Source organism: Eucalyptus grandis, chromosome 9 (assembly GCF_016545825.1).
Source record: "Eucalyptus grandis isolate ANBG69807.140 chromosome 9, ASM1654582v1, whole genome shotgun sequence".
NCBI lineage: Eukaryota > Viridiplantae > Streptophyta > Magnoliopsida > Myrtales > Myrtaceae > Eucalyptus > Eucalyptus grandis.
The window spans coordinates 26,476,746-26,495,743 of record NC_052620.1 but is presented as its reverse complement, the minus strand read 5'-3'; the positions used below and the strand labels follow the sequence as shown (position 1 = coordinate 26,495,743).

Genomic DNA, 18,998 nt, shown 5'->3' with positions numbered 1-18,998 from the left:
ATAGCGAGATAAGTGACAAAATTAGGTCGTAATTATTGCTATATATAGGAACATCATCAGCATAATTTGACTATTTATAAAGAATGTAATTAAGAAACGACATAATTTCATTGTCGGGAGTCAACAGGAGCGTGGGAAAGTTTGTTGATTCCCTTTCATTTGTCTTATACTCCATTAATCAAACGCAAATTTGCAAATAAATTGGCAAAATAGCCACCCGACATCTATGATTATTATGCAATTAGGCAAGGAAGCATTGCAAAGGAGTGTCCATCCTAACGTTTAGTTATGCATATGGCTCGTGAAAAGATGTTAGAATATTTTAAATAATAAACGCTTCCATCTAACAATTTAAAGTTTTTAGGACAATTGATAATGGTCTCAACAAATTTCATAAAATCTTACTTAGTGTCAAAGTTAGATGTCCTTAATTTGAATATTTATAGACTTTATTTATCTCCCCGGTTAATATTTCCACGCTTAGTACTAGTCAAAAAGACTAGAATAAGCATGAGAGGAGCATTAGAATATTTCAAATAATAAATAATATCTTCATCTAAGTGGTTCCCAAATTTCACAAAATCTTACTAAAGATATTGCAATCTTATGAACCAAAACACCTGTTTTCCTTTTTGTAATGTTTAATGTGGACTTCACCAGTTATTTAAGTCACCTCACGTCTGAAACATTTAAGTTTTTTCTTTTCTTTTTTGGTCAAAGAAACATTTTAGTTGATCAGTTGAAGTAGTGCGGAACACGCGGACTATCAAATGAACCCTACTTTTGACTAATTAATCAAAATTTCAGGAGTATGCATCGACTTAGGCATCAAGAAGACGAATTTGGGGCAACGAGTACATTCGGTCGAGAATCCATGCAAGTAATCAAGCCGAACGCTCCGAATTATACCCATGACATTCTTTGCTCTTTCTAGCGATGCCGTGATTCGATTCCGCCCTCTTCTTCGTTTGGAACTATGGGAACAATCGGAAATGTGGCGAGCCACGGACGTGACATCGTGCGGTTCCTTACATGACAAGCAACCGCGGGCATGGGGAAAACTCTGTAAGTCGCCGCGAATAAATAGTTAAGAAACGCAAAAGATTCGTTGGTTGGTTGATCCGTCTATCAACCCCTCACGTCCTATCCTTGTCCACATGATAATACAAATCAATTTCTGTGCCCCCTGCTTCCCCGAAAACTCTTGCACAAGGACAAATGCAAAGTGTGTTTGTTAAGTTGTAATTTACTGTCTTTCGCAAAGCAGATTTTGATAGAATAGTGCTTGAAAATTTCATTTTGCAAAGGATTTTCAAAATTTTGTATTAATTTCTTTTTCTCAAACCCTTCTTTAACTTCGGTGAAGAGCTCATACTATCCATGAGTAGGATCTACCTTCAGTAGCAGCATCTATGATCACATAGCCTCGAGCGAGGGTCACGCGACTTCAGCTTAGAGCCGCCGAGGTCGCACAACCCAAATTTTCCCAAGCTAAGGTTGCTGGCCAACCTCCACAACTCTCAACAAAGCTTCATTGTGCAGATGAGTAGTTACTTACAAGGGTAAGATTGAAAAATGAAAAAATAGTGAGGGTTGTTGTGGAATTTTTTATTTATGTTAATCTTAGAAAATGGCCTTCCATAAATGCTCAAAGACTTATCTACTACTTTTAGGTATGCGAAGGTCAACATTCGACCAAAGGGGTCCTAAAAGAATTTGCTAAACACTCTCATTTTTCTCAAAGGGCTTCGGAGCCCAAAACTTATTAGGAAAACTGAACCAAATGCTGTTTTCATCATACTTGAAATTCTCAACAATTATAGATGGTTTTTCGCCAATTTCTAACGTGGTTCCCATGACAAGAGATTGAAGTTTCACATTTACCATTCAGCGAAAGTCTTCTACGAGCATTTTTCCTCGCTTCAAGTTTGAATATGGGAGTGAAATTAAAAATTTGCTTCGGGAGATTTTCAGCTTATGTGAGGAGGAAGGTGACATCGTCTGGTATCAATGTCGACATCGTTATATTTCTATTCCGTTCTGATTATTTTGGAGTGATCAGATGTTGAGATTTTGATATTTCTCTTGGAAGTTTCTCCCTTTTGTCCACGTCGTCGCGTGCTCGCCCCGTCGAAGGCAACTGAAAAATTCGTTTAAATCTTGCTGCGGAAGAAGCACGTAGGCAACAGCGTCGTTTTAAATTTCTAAAAAGATTCGGAAATTTGTCTGTTGGTAGAAAAAACCACCGCACAGAAGAGAAGAAGAACCCCGCGGAGTTTCGCTTAGTTAGGCTCGCGTCGCAGGGTACGAGAGCCGGCGCAGGGAATGATGTCACCGAGGAGGATGCGAAAGGACAATCATGGCCACATCAGTGGCCTCGCGCTTGTCACGTCGCGGTCCACGAATCCTCCTACGTGGGAAACAAGGACAGGTAGAAACGCTCCATCACATGGGAGAGTACCTTCCCCTCTCCCCTCCCACCGTCCAATTTACACCTCCGCCTCCATTTGTGTGTCTCCGATGCTTCGGCCCGCGCGTGGGTTTTCACGCTCCGGAATGAAGGCCGGACGAAGTTGGAGAGGTTGACTGGCCTCCCTAAACCCGTCTCGATGGCCATGGACTAGTGTCGACGACGTCGGATTGGATAATATATGAATTATAAAGAGATAATATGTATTTTACGTAGCACGATACACTTGATTTGTACATGTGATCTGTATATTTACACGAATTAGTGCATTCTCTCTATCAATCAATCCCTTAACTTATAAGATCATATTAACGTATGACTCAAATATTACTGTACATGGTATTCTTAAAATGCAACTTTAATTGTGAATTTTGTGATCTAATTGTATTTTTCAATAAAAATTTAGGAAGTAATCAAACCGATTGAAATATTTAAAATTCGAATGTACTTTTTGGTAGATGATTACCATTTGATTAACTAGTCGAAAATTTTATTACTTGAAATTGAGACATGTGGTCAATTTCCCTTCATTTTGAATTTACTTCATCAAAACCCACATTGGAACAAGCATTTGTTCCGACTGAGCGTCTATTTAGGGAGCTCATGTGTAGTTTCCGCATCTGTTCATCTTTTTTTGTTCACCCCAAATGTACAATCACAGCAATTTCCTCAAACTTATGCATTGCCCTTGCAATTAAACAATTATAGCCAAGACACGCAAAGTCCTTGAAGTTTAAAACGAGGCAAACATAAAAATTTAAAGTAACTAACCTAAATAGAAATCAGGCTTGAAATTATAGATTTTGCAAAATATCATATTGTTATAATGAATTTTACAGTTAGGCTTATCAAACGATATAGATAATCATGAGTTCTTTGATAGGGAGTGAGGATGCTTTTATAAGAGCCCTGTTATGATACTAGTTTCCACTCGTCTCTTGAGTAAATCACAAATACTTTCCCAATAAAGGAATTTGTAAATAAGGTTTCTGATCTATCTTAAAATCCACAACTTGTTTTGATATATTAGGGTCAAGTGAAAGTGACGGAAACCTCAATCCAACACAACATATTTGAAATTAGGTAATTGTCTACTCATTTATTGTGGGATTTCAATAAGTATTCACAAGAAGCTTGGCACTCGGTTGAACTTGTGCCTACAGAGCCGAACTCTATTATAGAGAGAGATTTAACTCGGTTATCGACGTAATATCAAATCCATAATATATTCATTGTCATAAATATGAAAAGCACTATTTGATTTGACATATACGAAATCAATGAATAGACTCGATCACACTATTTTAATACTTCAAAGATTCGATTAAACTCTAACTACATTACAAGTTTAAGAACCTAATCCAACTGTTCTAGCAAACATTCATAGGGGAGTGAGTTTCGGAAGAAAAATATACCAATGGATAGCAAAGTTAGTGGACAAAAACCCTCCGTCCAGCGACGCAAACTCGCGCTCCGCACGCGCTCGGGCAGTTACTAGTTACTACCTTTTCGTCGCCTTCCCAACACACCTGCGGGGCACAGTCTCTTCATTGACAATTACGCCAACCACTCGCACGCGCTTTCTCCCCACCTTTAATCCCACTTACTAATCGCGATGCCTAACCCCTCCAATTACTGCGTCTCGAAGCACATGCCTGCCACGTCAACGCGAGTGCCGCCTTCGAGCTCACGCGCGCGAGTGGAGGAGATCTGCCCTCTCTCTCTCTGTGTCTCGCGGAGATGTTTGAAAAGTATTGCTGTTTTTTCAAGCCTTCCCAGGCGGCGCCACTGTAATTCCCGCTCATGTGAGCGGTTTATTTCCATTTTAAAATAGAGAGGCCACCGCCTGAGTGCGCGCGGCGCGATTATTTGGTCCCTCGTTTAAAACCCGAAACGCGAAAGCGCCACGTCACCTTACTACAACAGTGAACTTTGCCCTCATTTTTTTCCATATTTTTTTAATATTTCAAAATCTCCTACCACCTGCTGCAAGGCTGCAACAAAGTCCGATAATTCAAATTCAAAATCGAGTTAATGCGTAATTTCTCCTTTTTTTTGGCAGAAAAGGACAACGAAATTCGGCAAATCCTCCATCGCTCTCTGTCCCTGTCCCTCTCTCTCTCTCTCTCTCACCTGTAATTGCAAAACAGGCCCCTCCTCCCTCTCTCTCTCTCTCTCTATTCCTCCCCTTCGAGCATCGCTCTGCGAGTCTTTGTCTTAAAGAAGAAGAAATGCAGCACCGTTCAGTCCCTCGGACAAGGTAGCGAAAAGCGTTGCAGAGCGAAATTTATTAAAAAAAAAAAAATTTATACATAAAATTTCCAGAAAAAAAAAAGAACCGAAATGTGCTTGGTCTCTGCCTTTGTCCTCCTAGCCATGTGAGCTCACTGACATATTCTCTTCTTCTTCTTCTTCACCTTTTCTTTCCTCCACTTCCCCCTTTTTTTTTGTATCCTTCTCCTTCGCCATTCTGGCCTCCCCGAGTCATTGACTCACTGACTCGGCCCCGAGTTGACCGGCTCCCGCTCCGGCGCCGCCCATGGCCTCCTCGTCCCGGGCAAGGAGCAGCTCCCCGTTCTCGTACCGCAAGCCGGCCAGCCCGTACTCCTCCACTTCCTCCTCCTCCTCGCTCTCCAACCCGCGGCTCCTGCCCCGCTCCTGCTCCTCCTCCGCCACGTCGTACTACAACCCGGCCGGCGGGCTCGGCTCGCGATCGATGACGCCGAGCCGGTCCCGGTCCGATTCGGTGTACTGCGGCGGCCCGCCCGCGTGCGGTACTCGCTCTCCGGTGGGGTTCCCGTCCGACGAGCTGATGGGCGAGCCTCTGGAGCCGCCGCGCTCGGCGGATAGCATCTCGGTGACCATTCGGTTTCGGCCGTTGAGGTAACGATAGATCTGTCGTCACCGGATCAGATCTAAGGGGGATTCGAGTCGGCGAGAGTTTACTGATACGGTTTCCATTGTTGCCTTTTCTGCGTGCGTGATTAAATGCTGTGGATTCTGCAGCGAGAGAGAGTATCAGAGAGGAGACGAGATAGCGTGGTATGCCGATGGGGATAAGATTGTCAGGAACGAGTACAATCCAGCTACCTTTTATGCATTCGGTATGGTGCAACCTCTAGTTTGCTTATTGCAATGTCAACTCATGTTGTTGGATACGAGACGGAAGGAACTGCTGAACTGAAATTTGGCCACTGTTTTCCGTTTGAGTAGATGTAGATAGATTACGATCGAAGTGACTTGCTAAAGTTAAGTTATTAGGTATATTTTGGATTGATTTGATGGTTTGTAATGGCAGATAAAGTTTTCGGGCCGCATACTACCTCGCAGGATGTATATGAAGTGGCAGCAAAGCCGGTGGTCAAGGCTGCGATGGAAGGTGTTAATGGTGAGTTTCTGCTGCACTTTGAGTTTTGGTTTGTGTCAAATGGAAGAAGTTTTGGAAGAGTAGTATTGCAGTTGCAATGACGATTTGCTTGTCGAGTGGTGTGAAGCTCTGTTATTGGTTGATTGGACTCTGCTTGACCGAATGCAGGAACTGTTTTTGCATATGGCGTTACGAGTAGTGGGAAGACACACACTATGCATGTAAGTTTGGCTGCTAACTCTGATAGATCTCTCTCTCTCTCTCTCTCTCTCTCTCTCTCTCTCTCTCTCTCTTAGAGTATTTCATGCTGCAACCTGGGGATGGGAACTATTCTACTCACGAGCATTCATTCTGACCGAATAGTGTCCGATTGTTCTGAGGAACCCAATGTCCCAGAGGGTTTTCATTGACTTAAGTATTTCTTGCCTTTCCATCTCATAGATTTACCTATTCAAAACACAAGCAGTTGTATGGCCAAGTGATGTCAATATAGGGGGCAGGAACTTAGAGAGTTTTGGCATAATCTGGGGCACATCACCGTGTCAATTCAAATTATCACTTTATTCTGAGTAGAGTTCCTCAATTTGCATAGCAGAGTTCCAGATGGATGGACACTAGAAATGGTTATTGACGCAATTAGACATTCAATTGGGAATGTAGGCTATTGTTACATTTGAGACTCCCTCCACTCATGTTTGATTAGTGAGTCCTTAAGGGATTTGTGGTTAACCCTAGTCTTTTGAACTTGATGCTCTGGGTTATGTATACTTATGTTTGATCAAAATTATCTAGTTTATTTTGCTAATTCCATTCAGCTGATGGTTATGTCATGCTTGTTTTCTAGTAAGCATATCATCTTGTAAGAAGACTTGGGGAAGGCTGAACTTCTCCAGTCTCAGCCTCTGCTATACGTTTTTTAAGTTGCATCCTCTATGCTTATTCTTGTTGTCTGCTCATAGGATATTGTTCCAGAGCTTTTTGAGTTAGTTGCTGCCTTTACCTAACGTTAAATTGTCTGTCATTATAAATCTTCAGGGTGATCAAAATTCTCCTGGTGTCATACCGCTGGCTATCAAGGATGTTTTTAGTATGATCCAAGATGTAAGTGACTTTAAAGTTTAGCGCATCTTTAAGGCATCGCATGTTCACGTAGGTTCTCTTTTGTTTGATGAAACTAGTTTGATTTCTGCAATGTGGGAGTACTAAATTAGGAGGTCTAGTTTGAGATCAAGATGGCATGAGTATATTGGGGACTGGTTCAACATCTGTCTTGTTCGACAATGAAGGTCATAGAGGTAGTTCAAGGCTCCGAGGGTATGAGTCTTGAAACTATGAATTTAACCGTCAAAACTCATTGTCGAAAAATTACACTCATGTATTCAGCTTTCCAGAGACAAGCGAGATGTTTTCTAGTTTCATTTGTGTATCGACCTTTTTGTCGTCAAGCGACAATTGCAGTGTACTCTTATTTCCATGTTATACGTATGCTGTTTACTTCCATACTGTCATTTATCCATGGTTTGTTGTCACAGACTCCAGGCAGAGAGTTTTTGCTCCGTGTGTCATATCTTGAAATTTATAACGAGGTCAGTAGCATTGGAATTCATCTTAGCCGATTCATGTTTTTGGCATTCCCTGTTTGACTATTGTGGAAGTTATCTGATCTGCATTGCCACTTATGTTTATTACACCAGGTGATCAATGACTTGCTTGATCCAACTGGTCAAAATCTGCGTGTTAGGGAAGATGCACAGGTTTTCTCTTCTATGCTAATTATAGGCCGTTCTTCTTGACATTTTCATATCAGAACATGTTTCATCTTCGCATCTCAGCTTTCACTTATGTTTGAATTCTGTCAGCTTTCACTTTTGTTTGGATTCTGTTTGCTTTCTTATTCTGTCATATGGGCAATCCCTGTAAGCGATGAAAGTTCAATCGCTTTTTTACGGAGTTCTGTACATATTTCATTTTTCCCCATTAAAAAGGTGATGGCGTCTCCTGATTTTTATGATTCTTTGTTCTTATTCCTGTTGCTGCATGATTATAGTCTATATTCTCCATTGATTCTCCAACCGTCCACTTGCTAATTTTCAGAAATATCTATGACAATAAATTTTTTGCGACACTTCAGCTGTGTCAATAATAAAACTTCTTCTTAGGGAACTTACGTCGAGGGCATAAAAGAAGAAGTTGTGTTGTCTCCTGGGCATGCTTTGTCATTCATTGCGGCTGGGGAAGGTATTCTAGTCTCTGCCTCTATTTCTCTGTTTTCTCGAGGGTACTTCTGAAAGATATCCTGGTGAAATGTCTAACTTGTATTAATGTTGGTTTGGCAGAGCATCGTCACGTTGGATCCAATAACTTCAATCTTTTGAGCAGCCGAAGTCACACAATTTTTACTCTGGTAAGCATCTAACAATATGACTTAGAAAGACCCATAATTCTCTAATATTCAAAAGAAGTGATTTTTCATGTCATTCACAGAATTTTTTCACAATGTAACTTGATACCATTGTTTCTTGTTTTTAATTCCTTTAGATTCCTAAGATTTTTCTTTTTATTAGATTATCTTATTGCAGCTCTTTAGTACATTCATTTAGGGCATTCTGGGTGTTAAGTCCTTTTTAAGTAGTTCTGTAGATCTTGGCATTCACTTTATTGTTAATCTGCAAGCAACTACAATCGGATTAATGGAGGCAAGCTCTACACCTTGTCATTCTCGTATGGGAAAGTTCAACAATTTCTTCTGGGGGAAATTGTTTTCAATTTTTGCGTTCGCATTGGCATGGCTGGAGTAGCCTTTGTGCCGATTATCATTGCCTATGGTAGGAAATATCTTAGAAAGCCTAGTGCTATCTTTAGTCAAGCTTTCCTTTGCAAATAAACTTCTGACAGTCATTTTTTCTGTATTCTTCTGATGCCATTCATGACTACTGGTTTTCCTGCAGATGATTGAGAGTAGTGCCCATGGTGATGAATATGATGGAGTGATCTTCTCTCAGTTGGTATTGATAGAATTAGATTTATTATTTAACTAATTAATCATGTTTCTGCTGGTACACATTTCTAATTTTGATTTGGATTCTCTCCTAGAATTTGATTGACCTGGCTGGATCTGAAAGCTCCAAGACTGAAACAACTGGACTGCGGAGAAAGGAAGGATCTTACATAAATAAAAGTCTTCTTACTCTTGGAACTGTAGGTTCCTTCTTTACGGTGATAAAATTCCCAATTTCTTTCCTTGTGCCTTAGGGTGATCAATCAGCTTTGTCTGTTAGAAATAGAAGTACTGATCTAACAAAACCAAATGCAAGGAATTTAGCAGAAAACCAACATGGAGTGACAATAATAGTGCAAGCTAAATTATACTTAAAGATGGTTGTTCCTTTATAATCCAGAGTTTGAAGTGCGTCCGAAAGAGGTCTTGTGCTTATAATTTGATGATCTGCCTGCTTTGTATAGGTGATTGGCAAACTGAGTGAAGGGAAAGCTTCTCATGTTCCATATCGTGATTCTAAACTCACTCGCCTTCTCCAGTCTTCACTGGGTGGGCATGGACATGTTTCGGTAAGTTCTATCTTTGGTAAGCCTTGTGAAATTGTATAATGAGCCTCTGCTAACCTTTCCTTCCATATGGAAACTTTCTGAAATCATCTTCTGTTGTTGCTCTGATTGAGCCAGTTTATCACTAAACAATTCAAGTTTTTATAATCCAGAGTAATTTTTGTAATGTGAATTCTTTTGCATGTGTTGCAGCTAATATAATCTCTTTGCTTCTTGACTTTGATGTGCTTTTGACAGCTTATATGTACTGTTACTCCAGCATCTAGTAACATGGAGGAAACCCATAACACATTGAAATTTGCAAGTCGGGCTAAAAGAGTGGAGATATATGCCTCACGGAATAAGGTCTGTCATACCACGAGGCAATTTTCTGGGGAATTGTAAGAAAGTAACATGATATTGAATTTTCTGATTGTGCATCTCTGCTTGCCTCTCTTTCAGATTATCGATGAAAAATCTTTGATTAAGAAGTATCAGCGAGAAATTTCTGTTCTGAAGGAAGAACTTGATCAATTAAGGAGGGGGATGCTGGTGGGTGTGAGCCATGAGGAGATCTTGAGCTTGAAGCAGAAGGTTCTTTTGATGGACAGTTTATTTAAGGTCTGCTTTTATTTACTTTGACATGGTGACAATAAATAGATGTTTTATTTGATAGTTAGAGGAAGGCCAAGTGAAAATGCAGTCGAGATTGGAGGAGGAGGAAGAAGCCAAGGCTGCTCTCATGAGCAGAATTCAGAGATTGACAAAACTCATTCTTGTCTCTTCAAAAAATACAATTCCAGGATGTTTGGGCGATATTCCAAATCACCATAAGAGCCATTCTTTTGGTGAAGATGAGGCAAGCTTCCTTTCTGCTATGGTCCTGTAGCAACTATCATGGCCTCTGTTATTATGCACATTTCCTTTTCTCCCCTCTGGGGCCATCGTTCAAGCATTTCAGTAAACCATCTCTACGTTTAAGTCTTCTTTGCAATTTTCCTTCATCTTCGTCTACATGTCACCTGCCAAACTAATTGCCACCATGGAAGAATACTGACATTCTTAAAGAATTTGCCAGGACATCTTCTAGTCAAAACCTCTTCATAATAATATTGCAAGTGACAATTTGATTTGTCCTCATCTTTGTCAGAAATCAGATGGGCCGCGAGATTGTTCTCTGCTTAGTGATGGAGAGAATCAGAAGGATCTGCTATGTTCTGCCTCTGTTACTATGTCCGATCCGTCTTATTATCCCACGCATAAAAGATCTGGTAGCAAATGGAGTGATGAATTCTCACCTGCTGGCAGTGCAGTTACAGAAATAACTCAGGGTGGTGAACTCATAAGTGCAAACAAATTGACAATGGTGCGTAATTCCGCCAACTCATGATCTGCTTGAAAATGCATTATCAATGTGTATTGCACAATGTGTAAATAGCAGTAATATTCTTTTGGTCAGTGTTTGCCATGACAGACTGGAGTTCTTCTTTTGTACATTTTAATATAGGATGTATATGTTGAAATTTTATGTTAATCAAAGATGAGGTGTGCATGGATAAACTATTTGTATCTTAAGATCCTTAGTTGATCATCACATATGAAGTGCATACATAAACTATATGAGTGCTTAAATCTGACTTCTGCTCGGTATTTTTTAGTCCCAATTTGATTTATCTCATCCTTTTATCTTGGGATTAGGGTGGGATATCAATGTCAGATCAGATGGATCTTCTTGTTGAGCAAGTAAAGATGCTTGCTGGGGAGATTGCGTTCAGCACAAGTACTCTGAAGCGCTTGGTAGACCAGTCTGTGGATGACCCTGAGAGTTCAAAAACTCAGGTATATTTTGCTGTTTTATGCTCATTTCCCTTTCCGTTTATTATGATGTTCCAAAGTGTTCTAATTTATAGTAAGGAAGATGTTGTCTGCGAGTGCAAATAAATAGTCAAAATTGTTTGCACAATTAAAGAAATTGATCATGAGCAGAATGTGCTCCTTGAGAAGGGTATGTTTGCACCATGTGAGAGAATGGAGATAATGCCAGCCTGCTTAACCACAAATCTTAATTCTTGTTTTGGATTAACCAGTGGATAATGGGATTCTGCATGTAGCATGATAAGATCAAGAAATATTAATTCTTGGGTACAGTCTGCATATTTATGTGCTTGTTATCCACATACGCCTTCCAACATATTTGTGTGTGGACTACGAAATTGAAGATGGGGCGACCGCATTGCAGCTTTAATAACTTAGTTTACCAACATGTCTTCTAGTGCACAAGATTTTCTAATGAATATTCACTTATCAAGTTGTAATTATGTTTTTCCTGACAGATTGAGAATTTGGAACGTGAGATTCAAGATAAGAGGAGGCAGATGAGGGCACTAGAACAGCACATTACTGAAAGTGGTGAAGCTTCTATTGCTAATGCATCCCTAGTTGAAATGCAGCAGGTACTCTGTCCCCCTCCCCCCCCCCACAAAACAAAAAGTCATATCCATCACGTGCCATATCACGATAGATTTTTGACTCCATTAATATATTGTAACAGACGGTCATGAGATTGATGGCGCAATGCAACGAGAAAGGTTTTGAGTTGGAGGTGAGTTTCCTGAGTGCTAGATTAATCAAAAGGATGATGATGATTTCGTATTCTTGTTTCCTGCAACTTGAATTAGCACTATTGATTTGCCTGTCCATTTATCCTGCCATCCTTATGTAGATGACAGTAATGTTCTTATGGGTTGATATATTATTCATTATAAATGCAGATAAAATCAGCAGACAATCGGATCTTGCAGGAACAGTTGCAGAATAAAGTACGGACCTCATTTTACTATATATAACTTTTGTTGGACAATGTTTGTTTGCACCTGCTTAGTTCTATATGCTTACACGTTTTTTTGTCGTGCCTGGCAGTGTGCAGAGAACAGGGAACTACTGGAAAGAGTGAATGTGTTGGAGCAGCAATTGACTTCAATTAATGGTGATAAGACTATTAAGACATCAGTCTCCTCTGAACTGAATATTTCTGAAGGCAATAGCAATGAGCTGAAAAGGAAGATTCAAACTCAGGTAGTTTCTTGTTCTTTCTTTCATTCTTTTGAAAGTATAGACAAGAAGCATGGAGTTAAACCTTGTACTAGATGAGTAAAAACTGAAATCGCATAAGGAGAAATGTCATGTACAGCAACGGATTTGAGATGGTCAAGTGCGTTTGTTATGTACATATATTTTGCAATGTTCTTCACTTTATAAGATTGCTCCGTGCCTTGTCGACAGGAGATTGAGAACGAGAAATTGAAGCTAGAACATGTCCAGCTTTCGGAAGAAAACAGTGGCTTGCGTGTCCAAAATCAGAAACTGGCAGAGGAAGCTTCATATGCGAAAGAGCTTGCCTCTGCTGCTGCTGTTGAGCTGAAGAATTTGGCTGGGGAAGTTACTAAGATTTCCCTGCAGAACTCCAAGCTAGAAAAAGAACTGTTGGCTGCACGAGAATTGGCACATTCCAGAGCTAATGGTTTAAACCGAAAGTTCAGTGATGGTGTAAGGGCAGCTAGAAAAGGTCGTCTATCTGGTCGTTCCCATGATATGGGATCTGCCTCTGATGAGTTTGATGCCTGGAGTCTTGATCCAGATGATTTGAAAATGGAACTACAGGCAAGAAAGCAACGTGAAGTGGCTCTTGAAGCTGCATTAGCTGAAAAGGAGTTTCTAGAGGATGAATACAGGAAAAAAGTTGATGAGGCAAAGAAGAGGGAGGAAGCTTTAGAAAATGACTTGGCCAATATGTGGGTCCTTGTTGCTAAATTGAAGAAAGATGGGGGAGGCATAACTGAGCTGAACTCGGATGACAGATCTTCTGAAGCTAACAACATTGATGAATTGAAGCCTACTGACAGTGATAGCAACGGCGTTCTAAAAGAGAGGCAAAATCCTGATGTCTCAAAACCAACTGAGGAACTTGTCAAGGAGGAACCTCTTGTTGTTCGCTTGAAGGTAGTGCCTGTGGATGTTCTTTCAGCATCCATGCATGTACTTTTGTAAGTTTATTTGAGAAACTAATGGTTCTACTGAATATCTCTCCAAAGTATACTTGGGATCCATTGAGTTACCCAATTGAGTCAGAAATGTTTTCTTTTCTCAAGTTATTGCTCACTATAGTTTGAAATATATCTGTGTTTGAGTTGTTTAATTCTTCAGGCGCGAATGCAAGAAATGAGAGAAAAGGAACTCAAATCTGCCGGGAACGGAGATGGAAACTCGCATATGTGTAAAGTTTGTTTTGAATCACCAACTGCAGCTATCCTTCTACCCTGCAGGCATTTTTGTTGTAAGTAATTGAAGATTTGCCACTGGAAATTCCATATTTCTGCTGATCTTTTTTGAATAATTACTGTACTTCCCATCTCTTTTGCAGTGTGTAAATCCTGTTCTCTAGCATGTTCTGAGTGTCCTATATGTCGTACAAAAATTGGAGATAGGCTGTTTGCATTTACTTCTTGACTCTGCCGTTTATTTCCTCCTAAAGGTATGTGACTTTGTCTCCATCTACATACTTTTCTTCTTAAGTACATGCTTGCTGGACCATCAACTGGTTGTTTTAAGACATAACCTGTGAGAGAGCCTAGCTAAGTGAGAACAAGAGACTCTACATGGAGGCTGTCTATATATCTATTGGACTTTGCTAGTAATGCGACATGATTTTGGGGAGTGCTCACATGGTCTTATACATTTGTCTGCTTCATTTGCAGGGTTTTCTTACTATTGGTAGCTATTTTGCTTCCAATGGCGTGTGCATTCTTTTATTACTTTCTCCTGTACGTAGCTCCTGAAACGATATTTCAGCCGATTATTTTCTGTACCTTTCCCAAAGAGATGTAAAATAATCAGGAAAAGTTCAGAAAAAAGAAGCGAAACATGTCAAGAGAATTATACAATTTCAAGTTTCTGGGGCAATTTGTTGCTCTGTCATTGAACATGTGGCAGAATGTCATGACATGTTCGAAGTTCTGAAACTTCTGTGGAGTTGGGTTACATATACAAATGGTGTAAGCCTCTGTAAAAAGAATTCCACCCTTCCAAATGTATTTTCTATTCTGAAAACAAAGTGGCTACTTGTGCCTTGATCATCTGCAAATGCATTATGAACTATCACTGGTTCGTTGATCAGAAGTATAAAGTTGAGATTCTGATCACTAGCCATGTTCTCAAGCACGTTCAACAAAAAACTTCACTGTTTTTGTGCTTGAGTCATTGAAAGCTCGGAACCTTCCTACCTTGGTCCTATGTAGGCTTAAAGGATGCAAGGAAAAGTGTCTAAGAATGACCAACCTTGTACCTTCTGCCATTCTTCTCAGCTAAGTTTGATGGGATATCTCAGCCTATGCAAGAAAATGATAGCATATCCTTTGCCCATGTAACTTGACGCAATTCTAAGTGTCAATGGCCTTTACTTAGGATCGGATGGTCTCTATCATATGACGGCCTGTGCATGCTGAAGTGGAGTATGCCTGGTCTAATCTCTGGCAGGTCGACTATATTTCTGATTAATGGCTTATCGATGCATCCGATTTTGCTCTTGATCGCATGTCCTTGGTTGGGATTTCACATGCATAGCAGACCATGAGAACGTACTGTGATAACATGGTATGAAACCGAGTAAAGATGTATTTTTAGGATGACATGGAATTAATGGAGAACGTAATTATGTCTTTGGCACTTTGTGAATACTTGAAGAATGAAATTGTGGTGAAGGCCAAGGGAGAAAAAGCATTTCTTTGTCAAGGTACATGAGAAATCTCGAGCAATCAAATTAGAATATCCAAAAGTCATAACAATCATGCCGGGACTTCTTGCGAGGTTTAGAACTGGGATCTACAACTGTATAAACTCCACTCCCTGTCCTATGATTTTGTGTTGTCGTCGTTGTTCTCGGACACATACGTGCCATTGAGTAAATCACACTCAGATTGGGAAAGAGGAAGGTGAGCAGACTGAGCTGAAACAGAGTGTCCGATGTGAGTCTACGCTAGTAATATTTACGTGATCACTATCCTCTGTCCGCCAAAGTAATAATAATAAAAATAAATAAACCATGCAGAAATATCAACGGACATTCGTGAGATTTGAGTGTACGTCCGTGGGTAGAAAATTTACTGTGTTCTGCGGCCCTTTAACCATTAATGGGAGCTGATGGAGAATCGAGGAAATCATCTACTCGCCAACCAGGCAGCATCTTGGTGAAGTACTCTGATATGCTGCTTGTTGAGAATGAGCTGGTGTCGATCATATGATCATCGTCTTGGTCAGCATGGGAAGAATTTAAAAACTCCATCGATCGTCCATTTTCATATGAAGACTGTGATTCCTTAGTTCGGGTACTGATGGATGTGTCAAGGTTAGTCAATGACGAGGAGGAGGTGCGGCACGGCGAGGAAAAACCGGAGATTTTGACTCCGGTGAAAAGGAACCTGCTGTGCTTCTGCGTGTGCTCATTGGACTCGTGTATGGGAGGGTCGCACTCCGTGCAAAGAATTGCTCTATCTTCTTTGCAGAAAATCAAACCACGCTGCTCCTACACATTCAAAACCAAAAAAAAAAGTCAGCAAAATCGAAAGGATGACATTGGACGAGTTTGGTGAACTTTTTGGTCCTACCAATTATCTGACTTTTCTCATAATGCGCCATTAAAGTCAATCAGACAAAGTATTACACAACTTAAGTTGAAAACGTTTGCCATCATTAGAACTTCGATAAACATATCCAGACAACTCCCAGCTGTTTGGTGATAATACACAGTTGACCCTTTCCGTAACAAAAGACGAGTAAGCAAAAAGATTGAGCCAACCTGTGTTGCAGAAAATTGTGCAGAAGTAATGAAACTTTCAGGTATTATCTTCTTCTTAGGCACGAAGTGTTCAGATATTAGCAACGGATTGTGGAAATCATTGGTATCGTTAAGTTACAAATGTACTCAACTGCTACCTCAGACAAACAAGAGAGCCACCATATTCCATTATCATTTTAACCAATTATTGGTCAAGGAGGTTTCTGCGAGGAATAAAGGGATTGCAGTGAGCACCTGGCAAATATCGCACAGAGGAAATTCTTGGAAGTTGTGGCGAATAAGCGAGTGACGCTTGTGCTGGCTGACGAGCTTGTTCGCGTGATGGACGTACCGATCGCAACCATCACAGAGGGCAGCTTCATCTGCTGAGCAAAATACAGCGGCCTCCTCCTTGTTGCACACATCACATTGGATCTTCATGGTTAAACTCACTGAACTCTTGCACACAGAAAATTTCTTCCAAATGGGTCGAGCACTTGCAAAACTCTTGGACTCTGGAATTACAAACGACGGGTTCGAAGAGAATGTTTCTTGGGTTTGAGGACTTGCTATGCAGAGCGGTGGGCGGACGGCGGAGAGGAAATGAGCTCGATATGGTTCGAAGGGTCGAACAGCTAAATGGGTCTAGACATGTGATGGCTTCTCTCGGTACTTATCGAGAGAGCTTTCTGAGAGAGAGAGAGAGTTGGCTCTAGGATTGCTGTCAAAGCTTCGAGTCTTGTCGTGAACAAGGGGCGTGGGAAGCTTTTTATATTGACCATTTACAGTCCATGCTTTCTTTGCCTTTCCATATATTATGCACCTGCCAATACAAATTGCGGCGAGAGAGAGAGAGACAGAGATTTGGCGAAATAGACTCGCACGTTAGGACGGTGTGTTTGAGGAATAGGTTTCAAAGCCGAACTGGCATTTCTTGGAATGCTTTGGCTTTCGAGATAGGGCGGTGTTAAGAGTGAGACGACTGGTCTCCAGAAAATAATAGAGAGAGTTGACGGGAAGCGCTACGGGACAGAGCTAAACTTTCGGCCGCACTATTTTTGGCTTTCTTTGACAGGCAACTCGCTCCGTCCTCGGCGCCGCCGCCCAAAGAAATGCGCGAAGTGGAATCTTTACAATGTTTACAGAACCCGTGATCCGGGCGTCCGTGGAAAGCGTGATTCACGTATTCTCAAGGTCTGCATTAAAGTTTCATCGAGCAATTTCGATCATGTCGACATGATATTGCAGCTCAACTCGACAAACCCTTTTTATATTTTTTTTTTTAACTTTCACGTGTCATAGGTGGCGACAACGTGCATTGGATTTTGCTAACATTTTCATGGTGTCACCACGTTGGTTTGCTTGTCCTCTGTGCAATGCTTTTAGATTGTAGGTGAGAAAATACATGAATATGCAAAGACACTAATTTTAGACCAATGTTGGTTTGGTTAATGCAATCTTGTACTTCAATGCAGTATCTCTAGCAAAATAAAATAAAAGTTAGAGTAGATTATAATTCGGTTTACCATATGTGGTGTAACCAACAATGATCTTATGAATCTTCATCTTTCATCATGTCCTCTCCATGGATCGAAATGCAAAGGGAGAGTGATGGAGAATCCTTAAAGTATGAGTATGATTATCTTATAGTGCATGAGCAATTAAAGGGATGAAATAGCCTCCACCGCCTATTAATCAAAGATTAAGTACAATAGTACTGAAAATTTGCACCGGTTGCTATATAGAAATCGCAGGTTGCATGTTGCGTTAATAGTATGCTCTTGGGGTCTATGGTAATTAACCAAATTCTTCTTGGACATTAGGAGAGAGACTAAGTATGACCACATTGCAAAATGAGTCAAAATTGATGTGCAAGATACAAATAGTCAAAACTTAGAACGTGGATTGATAATTCAGAAGTACCTTTAGCTTCTAGATTTTAGTAAGAAATTGCGAAGGTTAATTATTAAATGGGGATTTCTATATGATTTGATTGTGTAAAGCCAGCCATTTCTCTAGTAAAATATGCTTAACTGTGCTTAAACTTTGGAAAACATTTAAGCAATCGATTCTTTTCAGGTTTGTCGCTCCAAAGCCATCACCAATTTTATGCTGCCATGGCATATGATGATACAAGTGAGTAATGGTGGATTATAAGGCAAATCTGATGTTGTTTAGGAAAAAAACGGCTTAATACTAATGCATCTTATCCATGTTTCTCATGCGATTTCGAAACATGAAACAGCGTGAACCAAACAATCGAGTAAGGATTAGACGATTCGAGTTTGAACATCGTCCCGAGTTCCATGTGTCGACATGGAGGCTCTCCCCGGCAAAATGGGAAATCGAGAAATCTTAGCCGGTAGAATCCAAGCCGGAAATTGTGCTACCCGAGAAGCTTTCGCTTTTTTCCAGGTGTGGGTTCGGTCACGACCGTGGACGATGTCTTCAACATTATCGCCTGAGAGAAAAGACAGAAAACGAAGACACGAGGGAGGTCAACGTTACCGAAACCTAAGACTGATGACTGATGACTGTATTCCGGGGCCGGGCTCGTAAGTATGGTCACCGTCTATTGATGGGGTCACCGTGAATACACGTGGCCTAATGCAAAGGCCGTGTCCGTCTCTGTTTCATGACTAGCTCCGACCATTGGTCAGGCCTGAACTCCAATATAAAGGGCCAGAAACCGGCCCATGGAATACTCCTCGTAAGAAAATTATAATGGTACCTTCATCTTTATGACTCATTTTGGGCGGTGAGGGGCCTTTTTTGCACATGATATGACG

At 40.6% G+C, this 18,998-nt stretch overlaps 2 protein-coding genes across 3 annotated transcripts; one reads left to right on the top strand and one right to left on the bottom strand.

Annotated features, from left to right (window-relative positions):
- Positions 1–4,646: 4,646 nt before the first annotated feature.
- LOC104418870 (kinesin-like protein KIN-7D, mitochondrial) lies at positions 4,647–14,555 on the top strand. 2 transcript variants are annotated; one of them, XR_720751.3, is made up of 25 exons: positions 4,647–5,353; positions 5,477–5,574; positions 5,769–5,858; positions 6,006–6,058; positions 6,873–6,938; positions 7,370–7,423; positions 7,532–7,591; positions 7,997–8,075; positions 8,174–8,241; positions 8,786–8,842; positions 8,931–9,035; positions 9,300–9,404; positions 9,639–9,746; positions 9,843–9,974; positions 10,057–10,239; positions 10,531–10,746; positions 11,079–11,219; positions 11,714–11,833; positions 11,932–11,982; positions 12,152–12,199; positions 12,300–12,455; positions 12,663–13,423; positions 13,584–13,713; positions 13,801–13,911; positions 14,135–14,555. XR_720751.3 is itself a non-coding variant. In XM_010030333.3 (25 exons), the coding sequence occupies exons 1-24, from the start codon at positions 5,010–5,012 to the stop codon at positions 13,884–13,886; spliced, it is 3,267 nt and encodes a 1,088-aa protein (XP_010028635.1). In that variant the 5' UTR covers positions 4,650–5,009; the 3' UTR covers positions 13,887–13,911; positions 14,135–14,555. The 2 variants fall into 2 exon arrangements, 1 of the variants encoding a protein (XP_010028635.1); XM_010030333.3 differs by having other exon boundaries at positions 4,650–5,353; positions 12,663–13,379.
- Positions 14,556–15,335: 780 nt separating this feature from the next.
- On the bottom strand, positions 15,336–16,681 carry LOC104420551 (B-box zinc finger protein 20-like). Its single transcript, XM_010032373.3, has 2 exons — positions 16,465–16,681; positions 15,336–15,957 (listed from the first exon to the last, which is right to left on the bottom strand). Exons 1-2 carry the CDS (start codon positions 16,648–16,650, stop codon positions 15,556–15,558), a joined length of 588 nt encoding a protein of 195 aa, XP_010030675.1. The 5' UTR covers positions 16,651–16,681; the 3' UTR covers positions 15,336–15,555.
- Between the last annotated feature and the right edge of the window lie 2,317 nt (positions 16,682–18,998).

Excerpts from the sequence above, each read along its gene's own strand:
- LOC104418870 (XM_010030333.3), top strand. The coding sequence starts at position 5,010 with ATGGCCTCCTCGTCCCGGGCAAGGAGCAGCTCCCCGTTCTCGTACCGC. Across the intron at positions 6,059-6,872 it reads GGAAGACACACACTATGCAT|GGTGATCAAAATTCTCCTGG; the intron begins GTAAGTTTGGCT and ends ATAAATCTTCAG. Across the intron at positions 11,220-11,713 it reads CTGAGAGTTCAAAAACTCAG|ATTGAGAATTTGGAACGTGA; the intron begins GTATATTTTGCT and ends TTTTCCTGACAG.
- LOC104420551 (XM_010032373.3), bottom strand. The coding sequence starts at position 16,650 with ATGAAGATCCAATGTGATGTGTGCAACAAGGAGGAGGCCGCTGTATTT. Across the intron at positions 15,958-16,464 it reads CTCTGTGCGATATTTGCCAG|GAGCAGCGTGGTTTGATTTT; the intron begins GTGCTCACTGCA and ends TTGAATGTGTAG.